Source organism: Mobula hypostoma, chromosome 24, assembly GCF_963921235.1.
Source record: "Mobula hypostoma chromosome 24, sMobHyp1.1, whole genome shotgun sequence".
NCBI lineage: Eukaryota > Metazoa > Chordata > Chondrichthyes > Myliobatiformes > Myliobatidae > Mobula > Mobula hypostoma.
The window spans coordinates 26,667,327-26,679,421 of record NC_086120.1 but is presented as its reverse complement, the minus strand read 5'-3'; the positions used below and the strand labels follow the sequence as shown (position 1 = coordinate 26,679,421).

General features: G+C 47.3%; 1 protein-coding gene across 5 annotated transcripts in view; it reads right to left on the bottom strand.

Annotated features, from left to right (window-relative positions):
- sin3b (SIN3 transcription regulator family member B) overlaps positions 1 to 12,095 on the bottom strand; it is a 57,139-nt gene that overhangs the window by 22,224 nt on the left and 22,820 nt on the right. For all 5 annotated transcript variants that reach the window (XM_063032683.1, XM_063032687.1, XM_063032684.1 and 2 more), the window contains 2 exons: positions 8,398 to 8,487; positions 4,223 to 4,341 (listed from right to left, as the gene is read on the bottom strand). In XM_063032683.1, coding sequence (XP_062888753.1) covers positions 4,223 to 4,341; positions 8,398 to 8,487 — 209 coding nt within the window. The remainder of the gene's footprint in view (positions 1 to 4,222; positions 4,342 to 8,397; positions 8,488 to 12,095) is intronic.

The window sequence follows — 12,095 nt, the reverse complement described above, 5'->3', positions numbered from 1 at the left end:
AAGCAGAAGCACAATTCCACATTCGGCAGATAACCTCGGAGTCCACTCGCTACTACTACGTGCTGAGCTCCCTCGACCAGGAGACTGCTGCACAAGTTGAGGAGTTTATACAGTCGCCCCCGGAGGACGGCAAATACACAGCATTCAAAGCCCTGCTCATAAGGACTTTCAGACTCTCACGGCACAAACGAGCACGCCGCTTAATGCACCTGGATGGTTTGGGAGACAGGCCGCCATCAGCATTAATGAACGAGATGCTGGCCCTGGCTGAAGGACACAAACCCTGCCTCATGTTTGAGCAGGCGTTCCTAGAGCAACTGCCCGAGGACATATGCCTGCTGCTGTCCGACGCAGATTTCAGCAACCCCCGGGAGGTGGCGGCCCGAGCAGATGTGCTGTGGAATGCCAGGAAAGAGAGAGGAGCATCTGTCGCACAGATCACCAAGCCACGAGCCCAACGAACAATGGTGTTTCTACCACCAGCGGTGGGGCACGGAGGCCCGCCGCTGCAGACCGCCCTGCAAATTCCCGGGAAACGCCAGGGCCAGCCGCCGCTGATGGCTACAGCGGCTGGCCATCAGGACAGCCTCCTGTACGTCTGGGACAAGCAGTCGGGACGCCGCTTTTTGGTCGACACCAGAGCGGAGATCAGCGTCTTACCTCCAATGAGTTACGACACCCGCAACAGAGAACCGGGACCCACCCTGAGGGCCGCTAATGGCAGCACAATACGAACCTACGGCACCCGCACGGTGCGGCTACAGTTCAGCTCCAGCCGGTTCACGTGGGACTTCACACTGGCCGCCGTGGCCCAACCACTGCTGGGGGCAGATTTTCTACGAGCCCACAGCCTGCTGGTCGACTTGCAAGGGAAGCGATTAGTCCACGCCAAGACTTTTCAAACGTTCTCCCTGGGTGAAGCACAGTTGCCAGCCCCACACCTGGACTCCATCACGCTGTCCGACGATGAATTCACCAGGGTCCTGGCGGATTTCCCATCAGTACTGACACCGCAGTTCACGGCAGCCATGCCCAGACACGGAGTACAGCACCACATCCCGACCCAGGGACCACCCCTCCACGCCCGTGCTCGAAGGCTTCCCCCGGACAAGCTCCGACTGGCGAAGGAGGAGTTCAAGAAGATGGAGGAATTAGGTATCATACGACGGTCCGACAGCCCATGGGCCTCCCCCCTTCACATGGTGCCCAAGGCAACGGGGGGCTGGAGATGATGCGGTGACTACCGCAGACTGAACGAGGCTGCAACGCCAGACCGCTACCCTGTGCCGCACATTCAAGACTTCGCAGCAAACCTACACGGCGCAAGGATCTTTTCCAAGGTAGACCTCGTCCGGGGATACCATCAAATCCCTGTACATCCGGACGACATCCCCAAAACAGCACTTAACACCCCGTTCGGACTTTTCGAATTCCTCCGAATGCCGTTTGGTCTAAAGAATGCCGCACAGACTTTCCAGCGGCTAATGGACGCGGTGGGACGCGACCTGGACTTTGCATTCATCTATTTGGACGACATCCTCATAGCCAGCAGTAGTCGGCAGGAGCATCTGTCCCACCTCCACCAGCTCTACTCCCGCCTGAGTGAATTCGGCCTTACAATCAATCCAGCCAAATGCCAGTTCGGACTCGACACCATCGACTTCCTGGGCCACAGGATTACTAAAGACGGGGCAACCCCGCTGCCCGCCAAGGTAGACGCGGTCCGCCACTTCCCCCGACCCAACACAATCAAAGGCTTGCAGGAATTCGTGGGTATGGTGAATTTCTACCACCGTTTCCTCCCCTCAGCAGCCCGAACCATGCGCCCCTTGTTCACTCTAATGTCGGGTAAGGGCAAGGACATTACCTGGAACGAAGAGGCCGCAACCGCTTTCGTTAAAACCAAAGAAGCCTTGGCAAACGCCGCGATGCTAGTGCACCCCAGAACGGACGTTCCTACTGCCCTCACGGTGGACGCATCCAACACAGCAGTCGGTGGAGTGCTGGAACAACTCATCGAGGGTCACTGGCAACCCCTGGCGTTCTTCAGCAAACACCTACGACCACCCAAACTCAAATACAGTGCTTTCGACCGGGAGCTATTGGCACTATACCTGGCAATCCGGCATTTCAGGTACTTCTTAGAAGGTAGGCCCTTCACCGCGTTCACAGACCACAAACCGCTTACCTTTGCGTTCACTAAGGTGTCCGACCCCTGGTCGTCCCGCCAGCAGCGACATCTGTCCTACATCTCCGAGTACACGACGGACATCCGGCATGTCTCTGGAAAGAACAATGTCGTGGCAGACGCACTTTCCAGACCTACCATACAGGCCCTGTCCCAGGGGGTGGACTATGCAGCGCTGGCAGACGCTGAGATCCCCAGTTACAGGACTGCAGTCTCCGGCTTGCAGCTCCAAGACCTCCCCGTAGGCCCAGGTGAGAGGACCCTACTATGTGACGTAGCTACTGGCCAACCCCGCCCCGTCGTCCCAGCAGCCTGGCGCCGGCGGGTGTTCGAATCCATTCACAACTTAGCGCACCCTCATCAGGACAACTGTCCGGCTGGTCTCCAACAGGTTCGTGTGGCATGGACTTCGTAAACAGGTCAGTGAATGGGCCAAAACGTGTATGCAGTGCCAAACGGCCAAGGTGAAGCGGCACACCAAGGCTCCGCCGCAGCGGTTCGAACCCACCCGCCGGAGGTTCGACCACATCCATGTGGATATCATGGGGCCCCTGTCAGTGTCACGAGGAGCGCGGTACCTCCTAACTATGATAGACCGGTTCACCAGATGGCCAGAGGCAGTCCCGCTCAGCGACACCACCTCCGAATCCTGCGCCCGAGCACTGATCGCAACCTGGGTAGCACGCTTCGGGGTACCGGCCCACATTACCTCCGACAGGGGCGCCCAGTTCACCTCCAGCCTGTGGTCAGCTATGGCCAACCTTTTAGGATCGCAGCTACACCACACAACTGCCTACCACCCACAGTCGAACGGACTAGTGGAGCGCTTCCACCATCACCTGAAATCGGCTCTCATGGCCCACCTGGAGGGGCCTAACTGGGTGGACGAACTTCCCTGGGTCCTGCTCGGAATCCGCACGGTGCCCAAAGAGGATCTACACACCTCGTCGGCTGAGTTGGTGTACGGCGCGCCCCTGGTCGTCCCAGGAGAGTTCATACCAGCCCCAAGGGGGCAAGAGGAAGAACCCACAGCAGTCCTGGACAAACTACGGGAGAGGCTCGGTAACCTGGCCCCCATACCCACTTCACAGCACGGACAGCGCCCGACCTGCGTACCCAAAGACCTGCAGAACTGTAGTTTCTTTTTGTACGACGGGGCGGACACCGGGCACCGCTACAGCGGCCCTACGAGGGGCCGTTTAAGGTGATCAGGAACAACGGGTCCACGTTCGTGCTGGACATTGGGGGGAGAGAGGAGGTTTTCACGGTGGACCGACTCAAACCGGCCCATGTGGACTTGGCGCAACCGGTCCAGGCTCAGGCACTGCGGCGCAGGGGCAGACCTCCCAAACAGAGGCCGATCCAGACTGTGGACATTGGGGGAGGTATCGCCGGTTCTGGGGGGGGGGGGGGTTATGTGGCGACCCACTTTCTGGCACCCACGAACCGGCTCACGAAACAGCGCGAGGGCCTGCAGCAAAAAGGGCGCCAAGCCATCTTCACCAGCAGGGGGAAAATCCCGCGCGCAGAAAGGGTCTGGGAATATGCATTCCCCACAGTAGTCCCGCCCAGGGAGGGCGGGAACGGGAAGGCTTTAAAGCGGGCCGCGAAGTTTGAATAAATCTCTTTCATCGCAACTCTAACTCACCGACTCCGTGTGGTTATTCTAGCGCTGTGTGTAGCACATCGCTACAGTACTTTTTTCCATAGATGCTGCTTGGCTGCTAAGCTCCTCCAGTATTTTGTGTGTGTTGCCCAACTCATTTCTAGCTCCTTTATCTGTCTAACCTCACACTTGCAGGCAATAAGGAATTTAAAGTACTGTCACCATCTTAGTTGAAGTAGCATGCAAATGAATCACTTAAAATATGCTCTTTAAAAATATCTTTTAACAGGAAACCACAGAAACTGAGAGGAATGGCAGAACGACAAACCATGACTGTGTATCGCAAAACTCAGGAGACTGTGAGTTGAACACTGACAGGTAATGTTCAAGACTTCTAACCTTCAATGAATGATTATGAATGAACTTACCCCAGGAATGGGGTGACCAGCTGAAGGAGCTCAGAGCCAGACACCACCTCCTGGTTGAACAGGGCGATGCAGCGCAGGAAATTTTCATACACTTCCTGGCTCTTTAGAATCCTGCGGACCTGGGGTGGGAATGGGTGGAGGTAATCAAAGCGCAAAGTGAATTTACTATCGAAGTACATACATGTCATGAAAGACTACCTAGAGTTTCATTTTCTTGTGGGCATTCACAGTAAATAAAAAAGAAACACAAAAGTATCAGTGAAAAGCTGCACACAACGATGAACAAACAATGTGCAAAAGACAAACAAATTGTGTAAATACAAAAAATATCAGTAGATAAATAAGGAATAGATATTAGTGAGAACATGAGTTGTAGAGTCTTTGAAAATGAGTCCACAGGATGTAGAATCAGCTCAGCGTTGAGGTGAGTGAATTCATCCTCTTTGGTTGAGGAAACTGACGGCTGAGGGATAGTAACTGCTCCTGAACCTGGTGGTGTGGGACCTGAGGCTTCTGTACCTCCTTTCTGATGGTAGTAGTGAGAAGAGAACATGGCCTGGATGGTAGGGGTCCTTGATGATGGATGCTGCTTTCCTGTGACAGTGTTCCACGTGGATGTGCTCAATGGTGGGGAGGGCCAACGAGTCACACACTCGTCAATCAGTATCAGTGAAGCTACTTTAAGGAGCAAAGCGCAAACTTCCCGAGGAGATGTCTCAGAACTGCTCTGTGCAGAGGTGTTCTGCTGAGCCATAAATAGAGGCACCCAAGGCAAAAACACTACTCAGAATCAGAATCAGCTTTATCATCACCGGCAAGTGTCGTGAAATTTGTTAAGCGAGCAGCAGCAGTTCAATGCAATTCACAATATAGAAGAAAAAATAAAGTAAATCAATTACAGTATATGCATAATTGAATAAATTAAAAATCACACAAAAACAGAAATTTATATCTATTTAAAAAGTGAGATAGTGTTCAAGGGTCAATGTCCATTTAGGAATCGAAAGGCAGAGGGGAAGAAGCTGTTCCTGAATTGCTTAGTGTGTGCCTTCAGGCTTCTGTACCTCCTACCTGATGCTAACAGTGAGAAAAGGGCATGCCCTGGGTGCTGGAGGTCCTTAAAAATGGACACTGTCTTTCTGAGACACTGCTCCTTGAAGATTTCCTGGGTACTTTGTAGGCTAGTACCCAAGATGGAGCCAACTAAATTTACAACCCTCCGCAGCTTCTTTCAGTCCTGTGCAATAGCATTCCCACCCCCCATACCAGACAGTGATGCAGCCTGTCAGAATGCTCTCCACGGTACATCCATAGAAGTTTTTGAGTGAATTTGTTGACATAACAAATCTCTTCAAACTCCTAATGAGGTACAGCCGCTGTCCTGCCTACTTTATAACTGCATCGATATGCTGGGACCAGGTTAGATCCTCAGAGATCTTGACACCCAAGAAACTGCTCACTCTCTCCACTTCTGATCCCTCTATGAGGATTGGTATGTGTTCCTTCGTCTTACACTTCCTGAAGTCCACAATCTTTTGTCTTACTGACATGAGTGCCAGGTTGTTGCTGCAATACCACTCCACTAGATGGCATATCTCACTCCTCTACGCCCTCTCATCACCATCTGATTCCACCAATAATGGTTGTATCATCAGCAAATTTATAGATGGTATTTGAGCTATGCTCAGCTACACACCCCTGAGGTGTGCCAGTGTTGAGAGTCAGCGAAGAGGATATGTTATCACCAATCCTCACAAATTGTGGTCTTCCGGTTAGGAAGACGAGGATCCAATTGCAGAGGGAAGTACAGAGGCCCAGGCTCTGTAACTTCTCAATCAGGACTGTGGGAATGATGGTATTGAATGCTGAGCTATAGTCGATGAACAGCATCCAGACATAAGGTGCCCAAAATCTACTAGATAGCACAATACAACTGGAAAGAAGAAATTTCATAGAATAGGAGGCTGCCTTTTAGGCCATCATGGTTGCACCTGCTCTTTAACAGATATATTCAAACCAGTCTCAATCATTACCCTACTTTTAGCTTTAAATATTCCAACTTATTTTAAGTTTTTATTGAATCGGTTTCCACTGCCCTTTAAGACTTGTCACAGAACATTCCCCAATAATCTCTCCACTCAATATACCAATTGACCTGTGATTATCATTTATCCATTTCTCTTCTTAAAACAATACAGTTGACACTTAATATTTGAGGGCGATCTATTCTAGAAACAGCCACAGATGCAGTGTTTATATATTGTTCGCAAATGCATCATGCTTGTTTGCTGTCATGGCAACAGCCTTGAAATTAATCAGCTGGCTTGTTGCAATTTTTTGTCAGAGAGAGACTGCAACGTGCCAGGAAATCCTGACAGCATGGCACCACATATAATCAGATCCAGAATATAGCTGAAGGATTGCAACACTAAACAGGAATGAAAAGTTAGTAGGGGAGCCTGCTCCACCAAAGACAAAAGCACCCTGAAATGATCTACTACTGAGAGTTGAGCATTGCTAAAAGGCTTTATTGGTGCAAATAATCCAACTAAATTCAAAATTTCTAATCTGAAATGTTACTTAACTTGAACTGCATTTGTGGCTACAAGGATGAAGGGACGAGATAGATGTCATGTGCAGAGTGATGCTGCTCGCATTAGGTGCTTCTGTCATGCTGCACCACAGAGCAACCTCACCAGGAATACAGCACCAGTGGGTTTCAATTGTGAATCTGTGAAACCTCCAGCACCATACCTATGCCAGAGTTACTACAGCTTCCATTATTTCCCCCCTTGTGTCCCCTAATAACTTTGATGCACTTCTTCCAGTCAAGATGGTGCCGAGGTGCATTGTACGTTGATGCTGTGGCTCAGAGCTAGTTTTATCTTTAGGCTTATCGGGATGGTCTTGGGGAGTAGGAGGTCAAGTTAGGGTTTAGGTACAGAGCTGAGGGGGGAGTTAGAGGAGAGGAGTAGTAGATGAAGAGCCTGGGTGGGAGTTGAATCCAAGTCGGTGCACTCCACAGTCAAACGTCAGCGATCCAGGAGGTTGAGTCATAGGCGATGAGAAGCCCAGTGTTCCCCACGTCAATGACCAGTCCTGGGTTAGAGGTCAGGATGGGGCAGAAACCACAAGGGCTGGTGACCTTACCCACCCACAATCACTGGCATTGAAGGTCCATGCCAGTCTGAAAGCATGCAAGTTGAAGCCCGAAGATCAAATCTGGCAAAATCTGAAATCCAGAGCACATTGTGTCTACAGGTGGAAGTCTTAAGGTTGTAGACAAAAGGTAGAGTTCCGAAGGAGTCACGAGAGCCCAGGTCACTGGAGTCAGAGGCCTGTACAAGTCTGGAAGTCAAGGCCTAAAGGTCAAACCCATGATCAACGAGTCAAGGGGTGAAATCCAAAATAGGAGGCCCAATATCTGCGAGTCTGAAAATCAGCAACAAGGATTGGAGGCTTGGAGTTGGCCTGGGGTTGGAACCCATTCTACGTATGTGAGAGAGGGTGGGTGGGTGGGAGGGAACGGAATGGATGGAAAGGGGCTGGTTTTTGCTGTTCCTATCTTGCTTTATTTTGTTCTGTTGTTGCTAGTGTTGCTCTGTGGAAGAATGTGGGCATTCAATATTAGCGCTTGAACATGTGATGACATTAAAGGCTCCCCCCAGCATATCTTTAGGCGTGCTGGTTGTTAACACAAACAACACATTTCACTGTTTTTCGATGAATATGTGATAAACTTGATCAATTCAGATTTATTTTTGGTCATTGGTAAGTTTGCTCCCATTTTATGAAAAAGATCATGGAATTTATTAAATCTTCTCAAACTCTTCTCAATAACCAAGAAGAACATCTTCAGTTCCTCTATTCTTATTGCATAACTGAGCTTTTCCACTCCTAACTTTCTACTAAATCTGCTGTGGCAACTGCCACAATATTATATGACTGTAAAGTGTACTAACCAGAACTGACTAACCAGGTTTTGTAACAGTTCAGCACCCCCTCCACTATTAATAAGCTCCAGAATCCAGAGGGTATTCTCTTATAACAGCATCCTCAACATTTCCCATCACTTTCAAGAAACTCTGAATATTTTTTGTCTCTTGTTCCTGGTTGCACTTTAAAAAAATAATTCAGAATGCCATCAAATGCACACATGAATTCAGCAGACTCACTCTGTCAAAAAAGCTGAACTCTCGCAAGGTCCCATGTTTGCCTGCAGAAGCCAACGACCGGTCCTTCACACTCGACAACTTCAGCTTTTTCTGAAAAACATTTCAATAATGATGGAGTATTGAGACAATCATCAGAATATTAAATAACCCCAAACTGAGCAATGAATGACAGAACTCAGAGAGCTTACTCAACAGATCAAATGGAAACTTAATGACCAAACCAAAATCAGAAACACCTGGATTATCCACATTAAAGTAGTCCTCAAATTTGGAGCATTTAGATACTTTGAGAATGCTTCTCCCCCAGTCAGAATGTCTAGAACTAATCTTAGAATAAAGTAACTAACTACCTAAAACATACAACCAAAGGATTGTGAATGTTTGGAATTCTCCACTACCACTCCGACACCGCCCGCAGGTCCGTCGAGGGATAGTGATGGGAGTCTCGTACATTGTCTGCAGAGTAGGTCTGGAGAGTTCAATCGTCAGGTTTTTGCTCCACTAGTCAGTGGGCACCACAATAGCGCAGCTGTTTACGCTAAGCTATTACAGGGTGTGGCCTCAAAGTTCAGAGTTTCATCCCGGCATCCTCTAAGGAGTCTCTGTGGAATGCATGGGTTTTCTCCCCCAGGTCCTCTGGTTTCCTCCCACAGTCCAAAGATGTACCGGGTAGATTAAAGGGTCATTGTAAATTATCCCATGATTAGGTCAGTGTTAAATTGGGAGTTGCTAAGCAGTGCGGCTCAGAAGGCCTATTCCACACTGCATCTCTAAATATAAATTAATAAATCTCTCAACTTTGACACCGATCCTCAGATGCTTGTGAAGTGAACTTTGCAAGAGTGTCTTGGCTGGGTGCAACTTTGCCATATTGATTCAGTACTGCAGCTGATGCCAAGTGATCCACCCAGCTTTATTCTTGCTCTGATAATGGAATAACTGAATGGGCTGATCAGTCACTTTAGAAGGTATTTAAGCGTCTACCTCTTACTGTTTCAGAATTGAGGAGCTGATCAAAAGTCAACTAAGCTGGTGGCTCTGGTATCACATATGTACCAGATGAGGATTTCCTTCCCTGAAGATAGTGAACCTGATGTGTTTTTAGAACAATCAAATAATTTAATGGCTAGAAAACTGCAATCTCTTTAAAAAAAAAACAGAAGTCTCTATCACAGGAACAGGCCCATCAACACTCAAGTCTACATCACAATTATACCAAATGAATCTAATTTGTCTCTATTCCCTGCCTGTTCATGTTCAGTCTCAATGCCTCAAATGTTACTAAATTATCTGTTTCTTGTTATCTCCCCTGGAAGTGCATCCCAGGCATCTATTACTGTGTGTAAAAAAAATTGCCTTGCAAAATTCTTTTAAACTTTCCTTTGATCACCTTAAACTTAACCTCTTTCCACCACAGGGAACAAAATCTATTAACCCTATACCTCTCATTAATATACTTCTATCAGGTTGCCCGTTAGCCTCCAAAGCACCAGAAAAAAACAAGACAAAAAAGTTGTCTAACCTTACCTTATAACTAAAATACCCAAACCCAGGCAACATCCTGATGAACCTCTTCTGTACTCTTTCTAGAACCTCCATGTCGTTCCTATAGTATAGAAACCAGAACTCTAAATGTGGCCTTACATTTTACATGGCCGCAGCGAGATTTACCAACTTTTAGGTTCAATGTCTCGATTAATGAAGGCAAGCATGAGGTACAGCTTCTTTTCCACCCTATCCACTTACTTTGCATTTTTAGGAAGCTAGGGACTTGCACCCCAGGAGCCATCTGTGTATCTCTGCTCCTAATGTTCCTGCCATTTAATGTAGCCTCTTGCATTTGGCCATCCAAGAAGTAACACCTTCCACTTGTCAGGATTAAACTCCACCTGCAATTTCTCTGTTCAGATTTTCAACTGATAACCTGCTGTATCCTCTGACAATTATTCTCACTATCCACAACTCCACCAATTTCTGTGTTGTCAGACCACTACGTACATTTTCATCAAAATCAGTATTATATATTACAAACATCAGAAGTCCTGGTTCTGATTCTTGCGGAACACCACCAATCACAGATTTTCCTGTCTTCTAGAACCAATCCAATTTACCAACACAGATTCCATGTGAATTAATCATCTGGATCAGCCTACAAGTAACCTGGTCAAATTACATTATTATTTCAAAATCCATCGACCTGGCCCTATCAATCTTCTTTACCAATTCCTTAATCAAGTTTGTAAGACATGACCTCCTCTGCACAAAGCCACGCTGACTATCTCTAACAAGTCAAAGTTTTTCCATGTGCGAATATATCCTATCCCTAAGAATCTTCTTCAATAATTCCCTACCACTGATGCAAAGCTCATAGGCCTCTAACTCCCTGGTTTATATTTATTGCCCTTCATAAAATGAGTAAAAGCAATGGCTTCTGCCACCTCACGTGTGGCTAAAGAGGATTTAGCAAGCAACACATGCAAGAGTAGATATCAATCTCTGTTTAGGTGCCAGTAATCACCTCTCCTGCCTTCCTCCATCCTGGGATAAACATCAAGCCCTGGAGAGTTACCCACCTCCATGTTTTTCAAAATACCCATCACCACCACCCCGCTTCATATTGTCAAGCCCTAGAATATCAACATAAACCTTCCTGATATCACTATTACCCATGCTATTCTCCTTGGTGAATGCCAATCTGAAATACTCATTAACGACCTTAACAAATTCCCTTCTCCTTTCTTACTACCTTCTTGTGCCTAATACATGTATGAAATGCTTGGGATTCTCCTTAATCCTAGGCACCAGATTTATATAATTACTTGAATTTAAATACACTAGCTGCAATGAAGGAATTCAAACTCATTTCTTCCAATTAATTCTCAACTACTCCAACTGCTGATCCAATCACTTAAGTGCTTTGCTGTTATACCCCATGTATTCTTTATTCTTTGTCCAGTGACTGCTTGATGGGCAGTACAGAAGACTTCCTCCATCTAACCTCAGAATCAGGTTTATTATCACCGGCATGTGACGTGAAATTGTTAACTTAGCAGCAGCAGTTCAATGCAATACATAATATAGAAGAGAAAAAAAAATAAAAATAATAACTAAACAAATAAAATCAATTACAGTATACGTATATTGAATAGATTTTTAAAACACGCAAAAAACAGAAATACTGTATATTAAAAAATGTGAGGTGGTGTCCAAAGGTTCAATGTCCATTTAGGAATCAGAAGGCGGGGGGGAAGAAGCTGTTCCTGAATCGCTGAGAGTGTGCCTTCAGACTTCTGTACCTCCTACCTAATGGTAACAGTGAGAAAAGGGCATGCCCTGGGTGCTGGAGGTCCTTAATAATGGACGCTGCCTTTCTGAGACACCGCTCCTTGAAGATGTCTTGGGTACTTTGTAGACTAGTACCTGAGATGGAGCTGACTAGATTTAGAACCCTCTGCAGCTTCTTTCAGTCCTGTGCAGTAGCCCCTCCATACCAGACAGTGATGCAGCCTGTCAGAATGCTCTCCACGGTAAATCTATAGAAGCTTTTAAGTGTATTTGTTGACATGCCAAATCTCTTCAAACTCCTAATAAAGTAGAGCCGCTGTCTTGTCTTCTTTATAACTAAATCGATATGCTGGGACCAGGTTAGATTCTCAGAGATCTTGACACCCAGGAACTTGAAGCTGCTCACTCTCTCC